This window comes from Olea europaea, chromosome 13 (genome assembly GCF_002742605.1).
Source record: "Olea europaea var. sylvestris chromosome 13, O_europaea_v1, whole genome shotgun sequence".
NCBI classification, from domain to species: Eukaryota; Viridiplantae; Streptophyta; class Magnoliopsida; order Lamiales; family Oleaceae; genus Olea; species Olea europaea.
Genome location: NC_036249.1, coordinates 11,875,235 through 11,901,557, shown reverse-complemented (window position 1 = coordinate 11,901,557; position 26,323 = coordinate 11,875,235). Strand labels below are relative to the sequence as shown.

The window sequence follows — 26,323 nt, the reverse complement described above, 5'->3', positions numbered from 1 at the left end:
GTTTTTCCAAACGAATTTGGTAGTATTAGCCTCGGTAATTCTGGCAAGGGGTTCAGCCTTGACCCACTTTGTGAAGTAGTCAATGGCGACAATGGCGAAAGTTGCACTTCCTCTCCCTTTTGGGAGTGGACCAATGAAGTCAATGCCCCACTTGGCGAACGGCCAAGGGCTGGTTACTACGGAGAGGCTCTGAGCAGGCTGTCTTTGTATGTTCGAGAAGCGCTAGCACTTGTCATATTTTTGGACAAACTGGCAAGCATCCCTTTTCAGGGTCGACCAGAAGTAGTCTTGACGGAGAACCTTGTGTGCCAAAGCCGTTCCTTCGGAATGATTTCCGCAGATTCCTTCATGGATTTCCCTGAGTATGTATGTGGCCTCTTCGCCTCCTACGCATCGAAGAAGGGACGAGGCGAAGCCTCTCTTGTAAAGGGTATCTTCTTGCAGGACGAAGTGTGCAGCCCTTCTTCTTAACTTCCTCGCCTCGCTTCTGGAAGCAGGCAGTGTTTGCTCCTTCAGGTAGGCGATGATGGGTTGCATCCATAAAGGGGTGCCTTCTATCCACAGTATCTCTTCACCTTCGGAGGTAGAGGGCTTTGAGAAGTGCTCAATAGGAATGACGTTTAGCAGCTTTGAGTCTATGCTGCTGGCCAATTTAGAGAGGGCGTCTGCATGTGCATTCTCTAGACGGGGGACTTAAGTCAGTTCGAACCTTTCAAAATGAGGAATTATGTCTAGAACCAACTTCAAGTACGTAATCATGTTACCATCTTTGGCTACGAAGTTTCCATTGACCTGATTCACTATAAGCTGAGAGTCACTACTCGCCGGGAGCCTCCTGACCCGCATCTCCTTAGCGAGTCTAAAACCTGCCAGAAGGGCCTCGTATTCGGTGGCATTGTTCGAGGCTTTGAAGCCGAACCTCACTGTACAATTTAGCTTGTGGCCTCCCGGGCTTTCCAATACGATCCCTGCACCTGCCCCTGCGCCAGCCTCTCCCGAGGACCCATCTACGAATAGTTTCCATGTGAGGGGCTCGGCTGGTTCCATTATCGCCTCCATTTCTGGGGCTTTGGCAAACTCAACCATAAAATCAGTAAGGGCCTGGCCCTTGATGGCGTGTCGAGGTCAGAATGTTAGATCGAACTCATTGAGCTCGATTGCCCATCTGTTTTTTGCATTACCTGCTTTAGTGGGAAATTGGTGAGAACTTTTATTGAGTGGGCTTGGAAGTATGGCCTCAGCTTTCTTGAGGCTGTGATAAGGGCGAGTGCCAGTTTTTCCATGTCTGGGTAGCGTGTTTCAGCTGGGAGAAGTGCTTTGCTGATGTAGTGCACTGGCAATTGGTGTTCATTTTCTTCCCTGATTAGGACTGCACTGACCGCCACGTTCGAAACTGTTATATACAGCAGTAGAGATTCATCCGGTTGAGGTTTTGACAAGAAGGGCGCCTCTCCAAGATGCTTTTTCAGAGCCTCGAAGGCTTCTTCACACTCCGAAGTCCATTGGAATTTTTTCCCTTGCTTCAGCACAATGAAGAAAGGCAAGCTTTTATCTGTGGCTCTGGAGATAAAGCGACTGAGTGCGGCTATCCGACAGTTGAGACTTTGGATCTCCTTCGATTTCTGAGGTGACCTCATTTCTAGCAAGGCCGTTACTTTCATTGGATTTGCCTCAATTCCTCTCTGATTTACAATATACCCCAAGAACTGGCCCGATGCCACTCCAAAGGTGCACTTGAGGGGATTCAATTTCATATTATACTTTCTAAGTATCTGAAAAGTTTGGTCGAGGTGACTCACGTGTTTGGCTGCCTGGAGGCTTTTGACCAACATGTCGTCCATGTAGACCTCCATGGTTTTTCCAATGAGTTCAACAAACATCATGTTGACCAACCTCTGATATGTAGCTCCGACATTCTTCAATCCGAAGGGCATGACTTTGTAGCAATATAGCCCCCTGTCCGTAATGAACGATGTAGCTTCCTCATCAGGTCGGAACATGGGTATCTGGTTATACCCTGAGTATGCATCCATGAAACTCAGTAGTTCATGCCTAGCAGTAGAGTCCCCAAGTTGATCTATTCTTGGAAGTGGGAAGCTGTCTTTGGGACACGCCTTATTCAAGTTTGTGAAGTCCACGCATACCTTCCACTTTCCGCTGGGCTTTTTCATCAGAACTGGGTTGGCTATCCACCTTGGATAGATGGCCTCTCTTATGAAACCACTGCGTCTAAGTTTGTTTACTTCGTCTTTGAGTGCCTCGTATCTTTCCAGATTGAGGGCACGCCTCTTCTGTCTATGGGGGGCATAGGAGGGATTGATGTTAAGGTGATGGCAACTGATCCTAAAAATCTATTCCCACCATATCTTCATGTTTCCATGCGAAGACATCCAGGTTCCCTTTCAGGAAGCTTATCATCTCTGTTTTTGCTTCAGGGGACAATGACTTTCCTATACGCAAGACCTGACTGGGATCTTCGGGGTTGACGGGGAAAATCTCCAATTCTTCCATTGGGGTCGCATTTGGTTCAGAGTCAATTATTCGGGGATCTAACTCATCAAGAGGGTGTCCTTGTTCAGGGACCTCTTCCATGTCGACGTCTCCCCCTTGTTCAGAGGTATGCTCTTATTCAGGGGCGTCGAGCATTTTCACGTCCGTACTGACTTCAGCGAGTACCTCAGTTAGGATTACATTAACAGTTCGGGGCTCGAACTTTCACAGCGAGTTTAAGTAGCATGCCCTGGAGCCCATCTGATCACCTCGGACCGTAGCAATCCCATGTTCAGTTGGAAATTTCATGCACAAGTAGTGGATGAACGTGATAGCCCAAAGATCTTTCAGAGCGGGTCTGCCCAATACTCCATGATAAGCCGATCTGTGATCTACCACCAGAAATTCCATGAAGTACTAGGCCACTAGGGGTGCCGAACCCATTTCGACAGGCAGGGTGACCCGCCCTCGTTGGATGATGTTGTCCCCAGTGAATCCAAATAGTGGGTCGGTCATGGGATCAACCCATGTTTAATTTGCATTTTGTCAAAAGTGGAGCCGAACAATATGTTCACGAAACTGCCATTGTTAACGAGCATGTGTTTTAATCCGTTTCTAACTACTACAGCTCTTACAACCAATGCATCACAATGAGGATAGTGAACCCCCTTTGAGTCTTCCTGGGAAAAGGTGATTGGGGTCATCTTATCTGCTGCTTCCGATTCATTAATAATGTAAGTGATCATTGGGGGGGTCTTTTGCTTCTCTTGTGTAATTTCTCTAGGCATTCCTGGTGTTGCCACCGACGTGGGGTTCCCCAATGATAGTATCAATTTCCCTGATGACCTGGCTTCCAGAAAATTGGGCTTGGTTTCCCTATCTTGATTGACCTCGGTCCCTTGATTCTCTTTTTCGAGGAGGTTGTTCCCTGTGACCTCTCCCTCCCCTTCTCGGGGAGGCGAATCTGCGAGTGTATTCGTCCCTGCTGGAAGGGTGTAGGTTGCTTCGATCAGGGCGTCGATTGGTGTCACGGCACTCACTAGTGTCATGTCCATAGAGTTGATGGAACGTACAAAACCTTGCTCTTTCCAAGGGTCTGTTTGACCTCTTCTTCTTCTTGTTATCAGCTCTTCCAGATGGTCTCGTTTCGGCAGGGGCATTATCATATGCCAGCACCGGTACTGCATTCAATGTGGTGGAAGCTAGGGCATGTCCGGATGTCAGAGCTATTGTATGACCTGCTTGGGTCCATTGTTGAGTAACAAGGTGTGCTGCAGGTCCTCGACCTACCTGCCTCTGAGGAGGATTGAGTCACTACGCGGCACGGTTGCGATGATCAATCATTTCTTCACAAATAATTTCCACTCTCATCATTTCCACCAGCTCGTCATATATGGAGGGATTCTTGCTGTGCACGTCCCTCCAAAACAAAGTGTTCATGTTGAGCCCACCCTTCAGGGCTGAAAGGGCTTCTCTGTCAGTGACCTATTCGCAGTAGGTGATTTCGTTTATAAACCTGGTGAGATAGCTTTTCAGTGTCTCCCCAGGGGCTTGCCTCATATCTTGCAGGCGTTGCACTGGTGCCTCTCCTTCCCTGCGTGAGAGGTACTGGTTCAAAAATGTTTTCTTCAAATCTGGCCAGCTTCTAATGCTTAGGGGAGGAAGCCTGCTGTACCATACCTCGACGGCCCCGCCTAGCGTTAAATGGAAGGCTCTGCATTTTAAAGCAGGCGAGGCCCCCCTAAGGCTCATCTGTGTCATGTACTTGGTGAGGTGCTTCTCTGGATCCCCCTTTCCTTCATACTTGGGGATCTTAGGGAGCATGAAATTTTGCTGGCATTGGGAAGCTTCGAATCTCCCTTGAGAAAGGGAGGTTATCATCATCGTCGTCAATCTCATAAGATCGACAGGGCCCATCTGACCCTTCATCATCTTGGATGTCCTGGGGAGGTGGAGGTGCTTCTCCTCGACTTTCCCAATTGACTAGGTTTCTCCTCTCTCTCCTATTTCTAGGAGGAGGAGGTGGAGCATGTTCTTGCTCGTGATCCAGACGAACTGATCCTCTTGCTGGGCGGACCCTATTGCTAGGATCCTCCCTTATCCGGTCGAAAACGCTTACCGACCTTTGGTCCTCGTGTTCTTGAGGGAAATTGTCCCCCAAGCGTGGTTCTGATGGCTGACTCCCTTGCACATAAGATGTTGCTTCGGCGTTCATTTCCCTTTTGAGGGGGCGTTCTGTGTGCCGGCTCATGTGGCCTCGAGAGTGAGATAAAGGATCTTCCCGCACCGGATAAGATCCTTGGGGCAATTGATAGCCCTGACGACCCTGGGCTTGCATGAGAAGTTCCTGCATCGCCATATTCTGAGCTGCTATGTCTCTCATACCTGCAGCTATCTGAGTCATTCCTTCGGTGAGTATGGCTGTTCTTCCACCTTGGCGACACCGATGATGTGGTCTCTAATGAGTAACATTGTTATGGAGTACCTCTTCTTCAGAGGCCTCTCTCATGGGGTTGTCGTCTTCATGGCTATAGCTCATCCTATTTCTTTTTCAAGGGTAGTGAGAACTTGGATTGTAACTCGACTTTATTCTTTTTAAAAAATGTCCCCTTTTCAGGGTTAGTCTCTAGTTTTCTGGTAACTTCTTCGATGGAGAATGCAAAACTTCGAATGGGAAGTGTTTCCCCCAGATGGCGCCAATCTGTTGACCTCGAAAATTGGTTCTTCCACGTGGCCAACCAAAAGCTACTCCACGTATTCCTCTCTGCGCACAATCAGCGAATGGTAAGACACACACGGCTGGGACCAATGACGGTGGCGGCGGCCGTATACACTCCGACGGTCAAGTCAGGTTTAAGTGGTCGGAACAGTACCCAGTGGCTGTGCAAATCAATGATAATGGGGAGGAGAAAATATATAAGCTTGCTATGGAGTGCTATGTAGTAAGAGTTTCATTACCTTTGCCTCTTGCCAAACCTTGGGTATTTATAGGTGGTATGAGCTGTTGGATGTGGACGCATGTATACGTCTGACGGTATGAGGCGTTCGCTCATAAGCGTCAATCAGCCGCGTCTGTAGAGTGGGCGGACAGCTTGTCTCTTCTGAGTTGAATTGACATAAAATTGATAAGTCACATCATCTAGCCTCATGGAGACGTCAAATCAATTTAAACCTTAGGTACAGGAAAGATCTTGGCATAAATTTCTTTCTAAAATTGGCGGCGGATCCTCTAACCGGGATCCACTTGGCCTCGGCCTCGGGGGTGATGTACTTTTGGTCAGGTACTACTAGGTTGCAGGTATTGCTGACATCACTTCGGAAACACTTCGGACGGGTCTTTACCAGGTCATAACATATGGTGGTGAGCGTCCGAGGAGTATCAGATCGGTCTCAGATCGGAGCGTAACAAAGTCAATTGTGTGTTATAGGAACCCTGCCAATCACATTATAGGAAAAATTGTAGCAGCAATCCCTGACCTTTTCATTTTTCACAAATTTTACCCTAACCTACATTTTGTGCCAATAAAGGTCCCTAACTTTTCATAAATATGCACCTGAGGTCCATCTGGATGGAAACCGTCCAAAACACCGTCAGTTGACCTGAAAAATTCCTTGAATTGTCTGCTACCACGATCATTTTATTGGATGTTGATACATTTTTTGATGGTGTTTTGGATGGTTCTATTGGATGTTGATTTCTTAATTTTCCTGATCAACTAACGATATTTTGGACGATTTTCGTCTAGATGGACCCCAGGTGCCTATTTATGAAAAGTTAGAAACCTCTGCTGACACAAAATGAAGGTTAGGATAAGTCTACAAAAAATAAAAAGAATAGGGACCACTGCTGCAATTTTTCCATATATATATATATATATAAACGATAAATCTATCAAAATTCAAGTAATATTTAGTTTTAAGGACTAAAATGGAAGATTTCTAAATTATAGTGACCTATTATGCAATATTCAAAAGTAGGGGTATTTTAGGTATTATTATTTGATAAATTGGTCAAACGTCATTTTGGAAAAATGGTCTCTTTGTTTAGGTCATTTCCATATATTTCTCCCAAACATGCTCTTACTCTCAATCTGACTGTAGTTTGTTTACTTGCTAATATATGCTTGGATCAGCTAGAAATTACTATGGCTTTTTTCGCTAAATCGAACAAAGATGATTACATTGGTTTAAATACAATATTATACTAATCCCTTCTGCTTCTAACAGCCATGCAGATAAATAACCAGCTGCTTGAGGTAGAGGCTCAATACATGGATGATGTAAAAGAATGAAAAAAAAGAATGGAACTTTCATTGATGGGCCTAGCATTGCTCGTGGATAGGCTGAGGCTGGCCCATCCATATTCTCAGACTTTATGGCACCCTTTTTGTGGTTTTGGCTGGGCATGGCTCCAATCGGGTTGGTTTGTAATAAAAAAAAGTAGGAGAAGTTTGGCTTACTTTTTTCAGTTTTTAAATTTGTAAAATACTTAAAACTTGTTTAATATGATATTTTTGAAAATGCATTATTGAAAATAAGGTTAAACTTATAATAGAACCTCAAAACATATTTTGACCTTTTTAGGTAAAACACGAAAAAGTAGGAGTGGGCACTTTTTCCCAGAGCTGGTGGAACCGGATCGGAACCGTTTAGAACCGACCGCTTCGGTTTCGAATCTTCTAAAAAATAACTTGACTTCGGGACAAATTTTTAAGAACCGATCGGTTTCGGTCCGGTTCCCGATTCTAGTATGGGAACGACGGGAACAGACGGTTGTCATTGGATTTTTATTTTTTTTGGTAAAATATATTACTCAATCTCCAAGACTCCAACACTTTTATAAAAAATAATCAGGTTTCTTCTTAATTTTAGATTCGAGCATTTTCCTTCTTCTCTTTGATTCTTTCATTGTCTCTTCTTATAATTCTTTGATTAATTGATTTTCAAACCAAATTAGAATATATAAATTTATTTACAATATATAATTTTATTTATAAGATGCGAAATTTTTATTTTGTTTTCATTTTGTACATCTATACCTAAATATATTTTGTTAAAAGTATCATGTTGGTAGCATTTTTAAAGTTTTTATTAGTGAACATTTTATTTTGACATTTTCAATGTAAAGAATCGGACCGGACCGAATCGGAACCGATTGGTTTGATTCCGATTCGGTTCCACAGTTGGCTATGGAACTAATGGTTCCATTTCTAAAATTCCCATTGTTATTTGGTTCGGTTCGATTTCCTTTGGAATCGAACCAAATTAGACTGCGCCCACTCCTACAAAAAAGACTCAAAATATAAGAAATGGGAATGTAGATACAATTTTATTTCAATAAAATTCTAAAAATTATAAATATAAATTGTAGAAAAATATAAATTTTGAAAAAAAATTAAAAATTATAAAAAAAAAAAGTAAAAATGGTGAAAAAATAAAAACTCTAAAAATTCTTAACAAAAAATATTACAAATAAAAAATATCAAGCTCTTATTGATTATTTGAATAAAAATTATGAAAAATATAATTAAATGAACACATTTGGTCTACGTCATAAGTTTTTATTTTGTATTTATTATTTATTTTTATTTTTATTTTATTATTGTAGTGAAAAAATATTATAAGATTCACCAACTATAAAAATGTATATATCTTTTTAAAAAAAATTGTTCCATTTTACTGAATAATTAAATATAACGCAATAAAATGTCATAAAATAATTTCTTAAAACTTCAACGAAACATGTTTTCTAATTTTTTATTTTGAAAATAATTTTTCAGAATGACAAATTAAACGTGTTTTCAACAATCTTAAAATAGACCCTCTAAATAAAAAATTGAAAAGTTACTCAAAATTAAAAATTGAAATGCCAACCAAACGGACCCTTACATTTTTAAACTTGCGTGCTTATGATTTTTTTTCCTTTTGTTTTTGAAGGGGGAGCGGGAGAGAAAGATTAGGGTAGGCTCATAGCCCAGCCTATATGCTAGACATTTAGGCCATGGGCCTCCATGCGGGCCCAATTGCACTATGGCCTGGCATCCATGCTCAAGCTAACACATTGCCCGACCTAATTGGCTCCCCGCCTTAAGGTCATGTATGATATTCAATACATTGTAAGATTTTGACTTCTTTTATTTTTTTTATATTATCTAATACTTTGATATCTACCCTATCAAACAAATAATAATAATGCATTTATCAACATACTGGGTCCTACCTCACAAATTAGTATTGTGTTTTCTGGTTCATAATATTTAGTTCTTGGATCTAGTTATTTTGAATCTTCGATAGATATAGCAATAAACCGAACAAAAGCTCGTATGGCTGACTTTAAATTTGTTGTGCTTAATAATGCCATTTGTTAAAGCAAATTGCCAAATTTGGTATTGGTTATGTTGAGTTTTTCGACTTTATTAGGAGAATTTGTTTATTTTGTTGTATAGAAGTGGTATAATAGGATTTCAAAACTGTTTGGGAATCACAAAATATAGGCATTTTTTCTCCAAGTTATGTCCTTATTGAAAGGTTGTCGCACAATGATGCAATTGTGTGTGTTGACCGGTTGACTGATTTTATGAAGTTGTTCGCTGGTTTGTTGCAAAAAACGTGTTTTCAATTTAAAACCATGTTTCTCTCATGAATGGATGCTTTTGATGATGCCATGTGTCAACCCCATGTCCGTTGGATGGTTGATCATTTGGTGACTTATATAAATAGCGCCCTAGGGTTTGAGACGCATGATTTTTTCCCTTCTTCTGGCTTCCAAACTCTTCTTTTTCTCTGATCGTTCAAGTTCTTCGTCTTTCCCTCTTTGAAAATCAAAATTCTCATTTGATTTTCAATACTCTCTCAAATCTATTTTGTAATCTTGAGTGTTTTGGTAATTTTTTTTTTTTTTTTTTTTTTTTTTTAGAGAAGAGTGGTGTGTTCTCATGTGAACAATTTTTTCTTTAGTGAGAACATTGAATCTTCTATGATCTTGTGTGGTTACGGTCTAAGAACAAAACACCGGGGTTTCTTCCCTTGGTCTTGGTTCCTTTTGCCGGTGGTTTTTCTGTGACGGAAGCACTTGATTTTGGGTGTTATTTACCTTAGGGCAAACGATTAATGAAACTCTATTTTAAATAGGCTTTTGTTCAGTTCTTATTTCGTTTATTGTGTATTTTTGTTGTTTAAATCGTACTAACTCTTGAACCTCTTCTTAACAGTGGTATCAGAGCAGTTGAACGAGGGTTTTTGACTCTGATTCGTGTAGATCTGAAAGTTGTTACACTTATATAAGTCGTTCTTCGTTATTTCTTGAAACTATATTAAAGGGATTTGGTGAGTTCGTTCCAATTTTGCTGTTAATTGTACAGATTACTTGTTTATACTCTTTAAACTCACTGCAATCGTGATTAAAACCTTAGATCTATGACTTTCTTGGTAATTCCTTTGTCCAGAAACCATAGGAGTTGTCTGGAATCTGAGGGTTACCTTGATTTAAGTCATAGGCTGTGATATTATTATCTTGCTGTGACCTTTATTGTTTTATAATACTAGTTCTTGTAATTTGTATGTGATTTATGATGAAAAGAGCATATCGTGATTGTTTGCTATGAACATACTCTCTGTGATATAACTAAAGTTCATCATATCTGGTAACCATTGCGTGTTATGTATCTCTTGTGTGGTGACACTAAATTGCTATAAGCCTGTAAGTTACATGTGCTTGAAAAGTATCTGATTTATATTTTTCCATCCAACTTTTTAAATCATGACTACTACTAAGTTTGAACTGGATGTCTTTGACGGCAAAGGAGACTTTAGGCTCTGGGACCAAAAAATGAAGGCAATTTTACTACAACAAAAATGTGCTAAGGCTATTGATGAGACATTGCCAAGTGATTTAGAATAAACAAAGAAAACTGAACTTGATGAAATTACTTGGAGTTCAATTTTTCTGCATTTGTCTGACAATGTACTTAGAGAAATTGGTGAGACTAAGATCGCTGCTAAATTGTGGAAAAAGTTAGAAGATGCATATTTGAATAAATCTGTCTAATAAAGTGTATCTTCTAAAATAGTTCTTTGATTTTAAACATGACCCATCTCTTGATCTTAAGGCTAATATTGATAGATTTAATAGATTATCCCGTAACCTAGCCAACTGTGATGAGAAACTCTCAAAAGATCAGTTGGCAGTGGTATTGTTAAATTCAATTGGTGATAAATATAAAGATGTTAAAAGTGCTATTGAATATGGAAGGGAAACCCTAACTACTGATATTATTATTCATGTCTTAAGAAATAAAGAGTTAGAGTTAAAATCTGACATGAAAGATTTTATCAATGGGGAGAACTTGATGGCTAATTCTAAACCTACTGTAATGACCCGGGTCTCCGTACTCAAACCGTTAGCTTACATACTATCCGCTTCGGGTGGGCTTTGCACCCACTTATCCATCACACTTTCTGTCGCGTCCCCTAGGATTCGAACTCTTAACATTTTCCCTAAGTAAGACTTAAGTTGAATCCTGGTACCAATTGGGCAAGTCCCGAGTCTCTGTACTCAAGCCATTAGCTTACGTACTGTCCACTTTGGGTGGCCCTTGCACCCACTTATCCCTCACGCTTTCTGTCGCGTCCCCCAGGATTCGAACTCATAACATTTCCCTTAAGTATGACTTATGTTGTATCCTGGTATCAATTGGGCAAGTTTTGTAACAACCCAAGTCTCCGTACCCAAGCCGTTAGATTACGTACTGTCCAGTTTGGATGGGCCTTACGCTCACTTAACCCTTACAGCTTTCTGTCACGTCCCTCAGGATTCGAACTCATAACATTTTCCTTAAGTAAGACTTAAGTTGAATCCTGGTACCAATTGGGTAAGTATGTTTTTGTAACAACCCGTGTCTCTGTACCCAAGCCGTTAGCTTACGTACAGTCTGCTTCTGGTGGGCCTTGCGCCCACTTATCCCTCACGGCTTGTCCAATTTGTACCAGAATTCAACTTAAGTCTTACTTAAGGGAAATGTTATGAGTTCGAATCCTAGAAGACGCGATAACAAGCCGTGAGGGGTAAGTGGGCGCAAGGTCCACCCGAATCAGACAGTATGTAAGCTAATGGCTTGGGTACAAAGATCCGGGTCGTTACAAAAAATCGGGTCTCTGTACCTAAGCCGTTGGCTTACGTGCTGTAAGCTTCGGGTGGGCCTTGGGCCCACTTACCCCTCACAGCTTACTATCGTGTCCCCTAAGATTCGAACTCGTACCATTTTTCCTTAAGTAAGACTTAAGTTGAATCCTAGTACCAATTGGACAAGTGGTAAGTGGGCGCAAGGCCCCCCGAAGCAAACAGTACGTAAGCTAACGGTTTGGGTACAGAGATCAGAGTTGTTACAAAAAAATGCATATTTTTTTTAAACAACCCGGGTCTCTGTACCCAAGCCGTTAGCTTACGTACTGTCCGCTTCGAGTGGACCTTGGACAATTGGTACCAGAATTCAACTTAAGTCTTACTTAAGAGAAATGTTATGAGTTCGAATCCTGGGAACATGACAGAAAGTCGTGAGGGGTAAGTGGACGCAAGGCCCACCTGAAGCGGACAATACGTAAGCTAACGACTTGGGTACAGAGACCCGGGTCGTTATACCTAATCCCAAGACTGTGAGCTTTAACAAGAACCTGGACACAAGAAAAGGGGAAATTTTAAGGGTAAAATGAAAATGAAAATGAAAACCAAAGATAAAAAGTGTTTCTATTGCCTTGGAGAGGGTCACTTCATTAAAAATTGTCTTAAGAGACTTGGTTTTTTGAAAAATAAATCAAAAGAAGATGGTGGTGCAGCTTTGACCTATAACAATGAGGCTCAAATTGATGAAGTATATGTGGCAGTAAACTGTCCACCTTGTGAAGAGTGGATCATTGACTCAGGCTATACATACCATATGTGTCCAAACAAAGCGTGGTTCGCGGAGTTTGAAAATGTAACTGGGGGTAAGGTTTTAATGGGTAATCACATGACATGTCAGGTAAAGGGAATAGGAACTGTTACTTTAAAGGTAAAGGGGAATAATGAACTGATTCTTGAAAAAAACTAGATATGTACCTGATTTACAAAGAAATCTTATTTCCTTGGGGGGTTTTAGATGACCTATACTATGACATTCTAATTAACAAGGGATACATTAAAATCTTGAGGGGCTCACAAGTAATTGTTGAAGCTCCAAAGAGACATGGACTATATATTTTACAAACTAAAAATTTTTTAGACTCCACTTAAGCAACAATTTCAATCCAAAATGATAAGTCACAAAAGATTGGGTCATATTAGTAACAAAGGGCTTCAGATTCTGAAAAAATAGGGTTCCTTTCATAAAGATAACATTGAGAAACTTAGTTTTTATGATTATTGCATTCTTGAAAAACATAACAGATTGCCTTTTCTGCCTAGAATGCATAAATCTTTGTCTATTCTTGAATATTTGCATGCTGATCTTTGGAGACCAGCTTCTGTACCAACACAAACTAGTTTAAGATATTTCTTATCAATTATTGACTATTTTTCTAGAAAAACTGGACTTTTCTTTTAAAATCTAAATCTAAAACCTTTAGTGTTTTCAAGAAATGGAAAACTTTGATTGAAAACCAAACTGATAAAAAGATTAAGGTTTTAAGAACTGATGATGGTTTGGAATTCTGTAATATTGAATTTGATGAGTTGTGAAAATCTGCTGGTATATTAAGACACAGAACTGTGACACACACTCCACAACAAAATGGTTTGGTTGAATGAAAGAATAGAATGATTCTTGAGAAAGTGAGATGTATGCTTTTAAGTTCTGGTCTGCCTAAAATATTTTGGGGTGAAGCTGTAAAAACTACTAGTTATCTTAATAATAGAAGCCCTGCTAGTGCTATAAATTTTAAAACCCCGGAAGAGATGTGGAATGAGAAACCTATTGACTTCAGTAACTTGAGGATTTTTGGATGTGCAGCTTTTGAACATCAATCAGAAGGTACACTTGAACCTAGGGCTTTTAAATGTGTATTTTTGGGTTATGGTGAAGGGGTTAAAGGGTATAGACTATGGGTGAGAGAAGTCAAAGGCTATAAGATCATAATCAGTAGAAATGTGGTATTTAATGAAGAAGATCTACCCTGTATTAAATCTGAAAATCAAGTAAAACCTCTTAGTCAGACTAAAAATGTGGAAATAGGGATTGAAATTAAGGTGGAGCAACCTAATGATAATATACATCGGAATAGTACACACCTTATTGAGAGAAATGAGAAAACATTTGATGTTCTAGCTCCTATTGGTGAACAGGAAGCCGATTCAGAAACTGACCAGAACTTAGAAAATTATCGGCTTGCTAGAGTTAGGCAAAGAAGACAAATAAGACCTCCAATTAGGTTTGAAGAAGACATTTCTTTGCTATCTTATCAAGGTTTGATTGAGAATGAACTTGAGTCTTTTGAGGAAGTTATGAGGAGTAAAGACTCTAACCATTGGCTTGCAGCAATGCGAGATGAAATGCAATCACTTAAAAAGAATAAAACCTGGATGTTGGTCAAAAGTCCTGAAGGTAAAAGGGTTGTTGATTGTAAATGGATCTTCAAAATTAAAAGAGAGGAACAAAGTGAAAATGACATCAGGTATAAAAATAGGCTAGTGGCAAAGGGTTTTACACAAAAAGAAGTTGTTGATTTCAATGAAATATTCTCTCCAGTTGTGAAATTTACAGCTGTTAGGGTTATTCTAGCCTTAGCCACTCAATTTAATTGGGAGCTAGATCAATTGGATATCAAAGCCGCCTTTTTAAATGGTGGCTTAGATGAAACTACTTACATGAAACAACCTAAAGGTTTTGAAATAAATCAGAAAGCTGATTTAGTTTGCTTCCTTTAAAAATCCCTATATGGCTTAAAACAAACTCCAAGGTAATGGTATAAAAAATTTGATAATTTTGTACTTGGACTTGGATTTAAGAAAAGTAACTTTGATACTTGTCTTTATTGTAAAGAAAATGGTGGAGAAAATTTACTCTATCTACTCCTTTATGTGGATGACATGCTATTGGCAAGTTATGACATTAAAGAGATAGAAGAAATAAAAGACAAATTAAAATCAAAATTTGAAATGAATGACTTAGGTCCTGTAAGAAGGATTTTGGGTATTGAAGTTAAAAGAAATAAAAGGGAAGGCACGCTAAGTCTTAGCCAAAAATCATATATGCTGAAATTGCTAAATAAGTTTGCTATATCTGATTCAAAAATTGTGAGCTTACCTTTGGTTAACCATTTCAAAATTTCTAATAAACAATGTCCTAAATCTAAAGAAGAATTTGAAAAAAATGGCAAGAGTGCACTATTCTAATGCAATTGGGTCTGTGATGTACACTTATGGTTTGTTCTGGACTAGATTTGGCATATTCTATAAGTGTTTTGAGTATATATATGTTAAATCCTAGTGAAGCACATTGGAAAGCCATAAAATGGCTTCTTAGATATATAAAAGGTACTTCTGATTTAGGAATTTTATTAAGAAGACAATCTGAAGGTGTTGTTTTGAGAGGGTATACTGATTCAGATTATGCTGGTGATATGGACAATAGGAAGTCCAATTCACCCTATATGTATACTCTGCGTAATTCTTATATAAGCAGGAAATCTCAATTTTAGAAGATTGTTGCCTCATCTTCAATTGAGGCAGAATATATAGCTGTTAAAGTTGCTATTAAAGAAGGAATCTGGTTAAACGGGTTATTAAATGAATCTGACTTTATTAAAGAAGTGGTTCTTTATTCAAACAGTTAATCTACCATTCATTTAAGTAGAAATCCTATATTGCATAATAGATCTAAACATGTTGACGTTAAATTTCAGTTTATAAGAGATAATTTCACAAGGTGTTGTGAAATTAGAAATGATTTCTACTAATTATAACCCTGCTGATGTAGATACCAAGGTGCTGCCACTAAACAAGTTTCTGGATTGTCTAAATCTGCTGAACATCATTGCATGTTAATTTGAGAATCTGGTGAAGTGCTAATAATGTTAGAAAAGAGAGAAACCAATGTAAAAGAATGTGGATCATTGTACCAAGGTGGAGAATGAAAGGTTGTGGCACAATAATGTAATTGCGTGTGTTGACCGGTTTGCTGATTTTATTAAGATGTTGGCTGGTTTGTTGCAAAAACGTTTTTCAGTTTAAAACCGTGTTTCTCCCATAAATCGACGCTTCTGATGATGCCATGTGTCAATCCCACATCCGTTGGATGGCTGACCATTTGGTGACTCATATAAATAGCGCCCTAGGGTTTGAGACACGTGATTTTTTTTCATTCTTCTGGCTTCCAGACTCTTCCTTTTCTTTGGCCGTTCGAGTTCTTCATCTTCTCCTCTTTGAAAATCAAAATTCTCATTTGATTTTCATGACTCTCTCAAATCTGTTTTGCAATCTTGAGTGATTCTTTTTGAGAAGAGTGGTGTGTTCTTGTGTGAACAATTTTTTTCTATAGCGAGAAGATTGAATCTTCAGTGTTCTTGTGTGGTTACGGTCTGAGTGCAAAAACACCGGAGTTTCTTTTCTTGGTCTTGGTTCCTTCCGCCAGTGGTTCTCTTGTAACGGAAGCACTTGATTTTGGGTGTTATTTGCCTTAGGGCAAACAATTAATGAAACTATATTTTAAATAGAATTTTGTTCAGTTCTTATTTAGTTTCTCGTATATTTTTGTTGTTTAAATCGTACTAACTCTTGAACCTCCTCTTAACACTGATAACGACTAGCTTGCTGATGCGTAAGAAGATACATCATAACGGATGGCACTTTTATCTTAAAAATGTATCATATTTTTAAATTTTATGGTTAAGACTTCGCAAAAATATACATATTCGAATTCTGATGAATCAAAATTTTAGAAATGTTATAAATAACTTGTCCCCTTTTCTGAAGCTTGAGTAATAATGTGACTTAAGATGGATAAGAGTAGACAAAGATTTAAGATTCAAGTTTCACCATCACCAATTAGTTTAAAACTGAATCTTAAGAAGGTGCTACAGGGGGATAAAAACTACAGGGGGATAAAAACAAATCAATAGGATTAAAACAAGCCACAATAATTGTTACAGAATTGCAATACAAAAATTCCTAATAATGTTTGCATAACGCAACAATTGATTAAATTAAATAAAGCACAACCAAAACAAATTGCAATTATGCTCTGTACAACCTGAAAACGGTATAGTCTGCTCACTGATTATATCAGCCAGCACATACTTACAATATCCTGAGAAATTCAGGAGTTACCTTATTCCACAAATATACCAATCACAATCCATGCTAAATGTATAAACCAAACATCCCTAAATAAAAGTGAGCATGACTATCTGACCACGATTATATTGTCATCATTTGAATGGACGACGTCCACGTTTAGAATCTCGAATCTGTTTTCGGAAAGCTTCCATGGGTAAGGGTTCCATGGTTCGGTTCTGTTATGCCTCAGCAAACTGCTAGCAGATTTCAGCTTCAGATTTCAGCAAAGCTAAAATCTTGTATTGTCCAGATGATCTAATACTACATATCACCCATGCATTATGTGGCTATCTGCCTTCTTCCACCAGTCGACTTTGTGATCATTTCTTTCAGATCATCATAGCGATTGCGGTAATAATCAATCCAAGTACAGAGTTCTCTTATTGCCATTCTTTTCTCGGCACTTAGACTCAAGAATCCCTGATCTTTCTCATTCATCTTTTCATCCCTTTCTTGTACCATTTTCTCCAGCTCTCCCAACTTTTCTTCTCGTTCTGTTACCGTTTTCTCCAAATTTTCCTTCTCGTCTTTGGCCTTCTGCAATGTTGTCTCAAGTTCTTCAACCTTCTCTCTCAAAAGCAACTCTAGTCCTTTCTCATTTTTCAGTTGCTGAACTAAGTTGGCGATTTCCTTCTTTAGCTCATCTTTCTCAGCCGTGGTCTCTTTTATCCAGTTAGCTGCAACCTTAAGCTCATTCACGATTTCATAAATTCTGGACTCTAAGTGACCGTAATCTTCCTCAAACTTAACGCTAAATGCATCAAATCCCGTCAAGGTTTCATTTACTCTCTCTGATACATCTGTTACGATTTTCATTTGAGCCTCTTTGTAAGTAGCAAGTGTTCCAGACAATGATGCAATTTTCTCCTGAAGTACGTTTTGTTCTTGCAGCAACTTCTCTATTTTGCTCCTCTGGTCCTCTTCCTTCTCAGTCAGCAACTGTTCTGTGATTCGGAGCTTTTGATTTGTTAACCGGAGCTTGACTTCAGTATTTCGTACATTCTCAACCAATGTAGCAAGTTCATCTTCTTTCATCTCCAGATCTCTTTTCAGGTCTTCAATGTTTTCTTCCAATTCATCAACTTTCTGATTTTTGGTATCAATATCCTTGTGGAACTGTTCTGTCATCTCTTCTATCTTCTTTTCTGCAGATTTGAGATTTTCCTCACAGATTTGAAACCGACCCTCGAGTTTTTTGTGCTCTTCGCTTAATTTGATGAATGCACCCTCCTCTTCTTTCAGCACTGTATCCTGGTCTGCGATCTTCTTCACTAATTCCTTTGTCTGATTCTCGGCTTGAGCCAAACTTTCGATAGACTCTTGTTTACTTCTTTCTGTTAGCTCCTCCAACTGCCTTTTATCTGAATGCAGTGAGTCTATTTGCTGATGCAAATGGTTAACCTGTTCTGTTAACGTAGCAATTTGAGTGGACGCTTCATTCTGCACATCCTCCATTTTTTTCTCGACAGCATTGACCTCATCTACTCTCTCTTTTAGTATTTTCTCCAATTCAGAAATATTTCTTTCCAGACCCTCTTTTTCTTCCAGTATTCTCGTTTTGCTCGATAATTCCTCTTTTAACCTTTCTATCTGAATAAGAAATTCTGATATTTCTCCACTTCTTTTCTCAAGAATGGAATCTCCTTCAATTTTCTGTGCTCTTAAAAGACCCAATTGCTCTTGGAAATTGCTTATTTCCGCGGTCAAAGCCATGATTTGAGCAGACGCTTCACTCTCCCTATCTTCAGATTGCTTCTGTACACTGGAGAGTTCATCCTCTTTCTCTTTTAATGACCTCTCCATCTCTGAAGTTTTAACTTGCAGGCTTTCTGTTTCCTGTTGCAACTGAACAAAGCCCTCGCTTTTGCTTTTCAGCTGCTCTTCTAATTCATTTTTCAGGTTGCTTAAATTGTTGAGCTCCAGTTCCAAGTCTTTTATTCGTGACACAAAATTCTCCCTCTCTTCCAGTAGCTTCTGTTTCTCTGCAGTCTTGGTTCCACACTCCCCGTTTAAAGTCACTACCAGATTTTGGAGTTCCGAAATTTCCTTGCTTTTGCATCTTAGCTGCTCCTCCAGTTCAATTTTTATGTCACCTAATGAGTTAAGCTCCAATTCCAGATCCTTCACCTGTAATACAAGACTCTCCTTTTCTTCAAATGTCTTCTGTTGTTCTGAGTTCTTGTTAGCCAACTCCTCCTTTAATGTCTCAATCTTAATTAGGAACTCAGAAATTTCTTGACTCTTTTTCTCCAGTACTGTTTCTGTTTCAGTTTTTTGGATGAGTAGAGATTCCAGTTCCTGTTGCTTTGCATTGACCTGATTTGTCAAGTCTTCAACTTGAGCTGATGCCATTTTGTCTTTATTTACTAGTTGTTCTTCTAACTCACCTTTATTGATGCGTATAGCTTCCACTTCAAGTAGCATACTGTTGATCCGTGCTGTCAGGTCATTAATTCGAGATGATGAATCACTCTCTTGATCCTCAAGTTTTTTCAGGAGAGTGGAAAATGCATCATCTTTATTTTTCTCTAATTCTCTTCTCTGTATATGTAATGAATCGAGTTCCAGTTCCAAATCCCTCACACGAGTTGATGTTTCATTTTTGTGGGTCTCATGCATTTCCAGTTGAGCCAAAAGCTCACTCTCTTTCTCATCCAATTTCTCCTTTAACTGGCTTGATTTGGTCACGAGATCTTGAATTTCGTTCTGCACCTTCTTTATGTCATCCTCAAGTTGCAAAATTTTTGAGGATAGAGCATTTTTTTCCTCTTCAGTTGTCTTTTGTGTCTGACGAAGCTCAGCTACTTCCTTCTCGGCTGATTGAAGTTGCTCTTTTAAGGTAGAAAATTCAGCTTTCAATGCTTCTAGTTCCAGCTGTAGTGCTTCTTTCTCTTGCTTCAATTGATCAGCAATGGATCTCAAGTTTTCTGCGTTTCTCTTCTCCTCTTCAGTGCTACTGATGGCTGTCTCCTTCTCCAAGATTAGTCCATCCCTCTCTCTGCTCATGTCTTCCAGTTTCTGATTCAGTTCAGCTTGTAGCTTACCAGCACTTTCCAGCTTCATATTCAGATCAGCGTTTTCGTCTGTCAAGTTGCTAATTCGAGATAGTGAATCTCTCTCTTGATCGTCTAGTTTTTTAAGGAGAGTAGAAAATTCATCATCTTTCGTTTTCTCTATTTCTCTTCTCTGAGAATGTGATGAATCAAGTTCCAGTTCCAAATCCCGCACACGACCTGATGTTTCATTTTTATGAGTCTCATGCATCTCCAAGTGAGTCAAGAGCTCTCTATCTTTCTCAACCAGTTTCTCCCTTAACTGGCTTGATTCGGTCACAAGATCTTCAATTTTGTTTTGCGCCTTCTTTATCTCATCCTCAAGTTGCAAAATTTTTGAGGACATGGCATTTTTTTCTACTTCAGTTGCCTTTTGGGTCTGACATAACTCGGCTACTTCCTTATCTGCTGATTCAAGTTGCTCCTTTAGGGTAGAAAAATCCGCTTTCAATGCTTCTAGTTCTAGCTGTAGTGCTTCTTTCTCTTGCTTCAACTGATCAAAAATGGATCTCAAATTTTCTGCATTCCTCTTTTCCTCTTCAGTGCTATTGATGGCTGTCTCCTTCTCCAAGATTAAGAAATCCCTCTCTCTATTCATGTCTTCCAGTTTCTGATTCAGTTCAGCTTGTAGCTTATCAGCACTTTCCAGTTTCATATTCAGATCAGCGTTTTCATCTGTCAATTCATTAATTCGAGATAATGAATCTCTCTCTTGATCCTCAAGTTTTTTCAGGAGAGCAGAAAATTCATCATCTTTCTGTCTCACTATTTCTTTTCTCTGAGTATGCGATGAATCAAGTTCCAGTTCCAAATCCCGCACACGAGCTGATGTTTCATTTTTGTGGGTCTCTTGCATTTCTAAGTGAGTCAAAAGCTCTCTTTCTTTCACTTCCAGTTTCTCCCTTAACCGGCTTGATTCAGTCACCAGATCTTGAGTTTCGTTTTGCGCCTTCTTTATCTCATCCCCAAGTTGCAAAATTTTCAAGGATAGAGTATTTTTCTCCTCTTCAGTTGCCTTTTGAGTCTGATGTAACTCAGTTACTTCCTTCTCCGCTGATTCAAGTTGCTCCTTCAGGTTAGAAAATTCCCCTTGCGATGCTTCAAGTTCAATCTGTAGTGCTTCTTTCTCTTGTTTCAATTGACCAGCACTCTCCAGCTTCATATTGAGATCAGCATTTTCAGTAGAAAGTCTTGCTTTCTCTTCATTCAATTTTTCAGTTTGAACATTCAAATCCGCTATAATTTTCTCCGCTTCTTGTATTTTGTTTAAAGCCCTTTGATATTCCAAACTTAATGCTTCCTTTTCTTCTGTTTTCACGGTCAGCTTCTTCTCCAAGTCTGCAACCTGCAGAATTGCAGTTTCGAGTTCTTGCTTGATTACTGTATTATTCTCAAAATCATTTTTCATTTTACCATTTTTGGGGCCCTTTTTCCTTGGAGAATCATCTGAGTCAGAATCTGAGCTGGAGGACGAAGAGCTACCGTTTCCTTGTTTATCATGTACATTTTTCTGCAATTCTCCTGTCAGATGATCATATCGATCATAAAGAGATAGGTAGTGATTGTAGAAATCCTTGATCAGATCAACAACTGGCCCTTTCCCATGGTTATCTTCTTCATTAAGAGCCTTTAAGATCTCCTCCACTTTGCCATCAACATCTACAATAAATAGGCAAATTTGAGCATATCAAAGGGTATTGAGGTTACGGGAATAAAGATAGCTGAAGCTGGGAGATACAGTCCTCTCCTTGGTGCAAAATGGTAATAGTGAAACGTTTTACTTTCTACGAACTGAAAAACCTACTCAACAATGCATATTAGAAGAGTTAAACAATTAATTCCAGAGATTGTGCACCTGCTTTTGTTCCTTTCAGCTCATCGTCTCTTTCAGGATCAATGTGACTCCCAACAAAGGATTTAAATGATTTCCGCCAACGATGCTTTGGCATCTCTTCTTTTGTTTTTTGACTACTTGATTTGATCGTATTCTAAATCACTGGAAGGCCGTCTTCATCCTGAAAAGTGTACTTCAATTCAGTAAAACACGAATTGATTTTGTTTTCATTCTGGACTGCTTAATCACAATCCAGTTGGAAACTATCAATAATCATGAGGCATCCAGATAAAGGATCCAGAAGATCAGAAGGGCAATTTGTACAATGGTTGAACAAAATTGGCGCATTGCAGCCATATTCTGTTACTCTTAAAGCATACGTCCTTTATGTGGAAATTGAAGAAAGATTCCAATTTCTGATGCTCGGATAAAATGACTTACCTTTTCCAGTAAATAGGTAGAAAATTGAATTTAGAGGTTCTAGTTTGACAATGAAAAGGTTCGATAAAGTTTAAGATAGCATGTTTGGATAACTTAATATAAGTCAAACTTTTGGTAACTTTTTTTTTCTCCAAATGTATATGGAAATTACTTTATTCTTCTTATTATTATTTTTTTTTTAAAAAGTTACTTAATTTAATAATAAATAAAAAAGTCACTTTTTTTTAGTCAACATGAAAATTCCTAAATTTGTCCTAAAGCCTAAAGGGGATTTTAATAAGTTGATGCACTGAAGTCCACGAATGGTAATTGAATAGAGTAATGGAAGCAGTCTATGATTGCTTAGTAAAGATCTTAAATGCATTCCAAGCAAATCAAATTACCCCTTCCACACTAGGAAAACGAAATTTTTGCTGTTATTTTAAAACTCAGTCGTGCAGTGACCCAGAAAAAGATAAAAGGGTCCAAAGTTAATCGAAAAGCCATCGTGCAGTGACCCAGAAAAAAAGGGTCCAAAGTTAATCCAAAAGTCATAACACGTTGATACCATAAAAAATTATAAACACAAGTTAATTTTGATCAATATGAAAATAAAAAATTAAATGATCAATAGGTTCGTTCTACAATATCAAGAAACTCACGATTATGTATTGAAAATCAAGACGGAATCATCCATAAGCAATTTTTTCTTCTTTTTACAAGAAATTGCAATTAAGAATTCAAGTCAATGTGGGGTTGTAAATCCCCATCGCAATCATTTCGACTTTTTAAGAATGGTGACATATTATACCCAAGCCGATTTCCAATTTTTCTAATCAAACCTATCTGGCCAACTTTCAAAACAATGTTTTTCATGCCAACATGAATATCGTTCTAGCAAATATTCAACTCATATGAAGATAAAATTATTATGTCAATCATCCGTGAATTATTTTTCACAAGTCCTATAGAAATATCATGCAACGTCATTGTAACTTTAGGTAAATTGATTCAACAAAAATGCAGTATCTACAAAATTTTTTGTAGAGATGGATTTACAGGTGCTTGGATGGCAGAATTTAATTAATTGATTTAACTTTGTTCTTTGTCCAAAATTTAATGAAAACTTATCCGCTGACATCTTTTAAATCAGTTCATAAAAATAACCTGTACGTGTAGTATTTCTCTTGATTCAATAGTTAGATAGACTTTCAAATTCCAATGCACATGGCACCAAATCAAGCATGGCTATAGAAATTTTCTTCCGGGAAAACGTCATTTTCTTTTCCCTAACCTTTTTGAAAAAAAAGTTCACCACCTATTGTCACATGATATGGCCCACCATAAACCAACAAACTCAATCCAAATCAACTTCATAAAAGAATCATAAATGCAAAACTGCTTTTGAATCACAATTAAGACGTAGTTATCTGCCGCTCCTACATTAGAATAAACTTAAGTATCCAAATACGTAAATACAGATACACATAGAGCTAAATTTGAAATCGAAAAAGACAGCCACAAATGATTTGTGTACACCAAAATGCCAGCTAATTGTCTGACCTTTTGAATTTTGGCCATCAAAAAAGTAAACAAGTACATTGCTTTTCCTATTTTTTTAATTATTATTCTGAGAAAAAGAATTTTGTCCTATTCAAATAAAGATATATACAGAAACCTCATTTTCCAAAAGCGACTTGGAGAAGAAATCTAGGCCCTTTTTTTCTCCTTCCTTGACTAGGAATAATTCCGAAGTTCGAAAATAAATTTCAAAGTTTGAAAAACAAAATAAAAAAAAAAAAATATACACTTACCAGCAATTTCTTCTAAAATCTTAACATATTGAAAGGAGCTAATGAACTAAATTCATTTTTTATGATGATGAGATTTAAACTCGGGTCTCTTTTCTAACTTTGATGGGTTTGAATTTAAATCTTAACCTAGTATCTTCAGATCTATAAATTGATTTAACATAACAAATTATTGCAATTTCAAGATTTACGCAGCTTAAAATTCAATTAGGGTCACAAACAATATGATAAAGGAAAAAGATTTCTGAAAATCGCTGAATCAGCTAATTTTTTGGATCATAAAACAGGGGAAGGCATAGGAAAAAAAAAAAAAAAATTCTTTCACAGACTATGATTTTGTTTTTCAGGATTAAAGAAGTACCATCAACAAGTGAAATCATTGAAATAATTCCCAGAAACATTAGTAATAGAAGGAAATTCTGATTCTGTTCTCTTCCAAGAAGTTGATCCGAAAACTTAAATCAAAACAAATCGTCAATCACACAACTATAATAAAAACTAAACTGAATAAATTAACTGCAAAATAATCAGCCAATTCTCCACTGCTGACAATTGAAAAAGTTCATTGGAATTTCCAACAGAAGAAAACAAACTCAACTTCTTCAAGTAATCTGATTTGGAATTTCCAACAGAAGTAAACAAACTCAACTTCAAGTAATCTGATTTCATTACTGAATTCGTAACAAAGAGAAGATACAAACTGAATTATTAAGCTATTCCAGATTCGGACTAAGCAAATATGAATTTAATCCGAGTTGATTATTTGACCTCTCAATTCGTCAACTACGTAATCATAATTAAGTAGAACTGGAAAAAGTAAAAATAAAAATAAAAAAAGGAGCCACTAGCAGAACAAAGAATAATACACGAACTGAATTTTTCAGCTAATCGATAATCAGATTAAGAACAAAATCGAATATAATCCGACTATAATAATCAATGAATTACCTAAGAATCAGAGCTCAAAAATATACTTCTTCCAGCCTCAAACGAACCTCAATCCACAGGATCGTCCAACACAGAGACAGAGAAGACACCAAAAATTTAGAGAGAGAGAGAGAGAGAATTATGTAATGATGTGACCAGCATATAAAATTAAGGAGTTTTCAAAAACGAATAAAAAAGTTTTAAAAATTGAAAAAGTGATTTTGTCTGGCACACGGAGCACTGTTAGTGCATTTCGTAGCGTCAATTTTGATTGGCGAGGAGGAAAGAGAGGTATGGAATATTTGGAGTTTTCTGTCGGCTATAATGCCCTTTGATTTTGAGTTAATTAACAAAATGCCATTTTGCAGTTATTATTTTATTTATGAAAATTCTGATGCTGAAGTGTACAAGTCATTTTTTGTCCATTTATAATAATAATATTAATATTATTAATAGGCGGATCTTATGAAACATTAATTATATAAAATTCTTTTTAAAGTTGCACATCTGGGACATTCTGTCCTTGCACATGTATCAACTAGCGAAATTGCTCCTGCAGTCCTCATTCTATATTTAAATGACCAAATGAGTCCTTGTTAATTTTTCTGAACTATTGAGACATTCGATATGTGACGCCTGTGACAATCATGGCTGTTGAAGTTGACCTTGCAGTATATACTCTTTGCGCACCCACTGTTAAAGAGGATACACAATTTACGAATTAGGATTTTTATTTTCACCCTTGCTTAGCTTCTCTCAATTTATGAATTCTTCATTTTCTACCTTTCTTCATTTCGAATATCTCGTGTGATTTCTTCTATAATATCACTCTTTGGGTGAATAATGGTTAAAGCTTAGGAAGAGTGGAGTTCTTTACTTTCACAACAATAGTAACTCATGAAGCAAGGCCGATTTTGCATAGAAGCGAGTGAGGCTTGCGTTTCAGGCCCAATATTAGAGGGGGTCTCAAATTTATGCATTTTTCATTCTTCCTTTTTTTGGAGGTGAATTAGGTTCACTAAAAAATTTTTATTAAAAATTTGATAATTATGACCATTCCATTTATAAATAAAATATTTTTTTATTGTGGAAATTTCATTTCTAAATTAGACCAATTTCAAAAGTAATAGAAAGGAACAAGTGACTATGATTTCTAAGTTCTACATAACTTGTTCATTACATAGATAGTATTCAATTTAGTTGTTTAAAATAAGAGATGTTTTATTTGACTTGATAGAAATTAATGAAAATCTTAAAACAAAGAGTGAAATCGAATCTTTATCGACATATGTATTTCAAAATTATGAGTTCTCACTTGACATAGTAATTTGGTACATATTGTTGCATACAATTAATATTATGAGTAAATTTCTTCAAATTGAAAACATGAATATTAATGACGATATCGACCTTCACAATGATTTGTTTCATTTCTCAAATATCGTAGAGAAATTGAATTTTTCTTTTGTCATGAATAAACTTA

General features: G+C 37.6%; 1 protein-coding gene across 1 annotated transcript; it reads right to left on the bottom strand.

The window, feature by feature from the left end:
- Nucleotides 1-16,580: 16,580 nt before the first annotated feature.
- Nucleotides 16,581-25,048, bottom strand: LOC111407607 (COP1-interactive protein 1-like). Its single transcript, XM_023037209.1, has 3 exons — nucleotides 24,862-25,048; nucleotides 21,704-21,863; nucleotides 16,581-21,507 (listed from the first exon to the last, which is right to left on the bottom strand). The coding sequence occupies exons 2-3, from the start codon at nucleotides 21,795-21,797 to the stop codon at nucleotides 17,075-17,077; spliced, it is 4,527 nt and encodes a 1,508-aa protein (XP_022892977.1). The 5' UTR covers nucleotides 21,798-21,863; nucleotides 24,862-25,048; the 3' UTR covers nucleotides 16,581-17,074.
- Nucleotides 25,049-26,323: the final 1,275 nt, after the last annotated feature.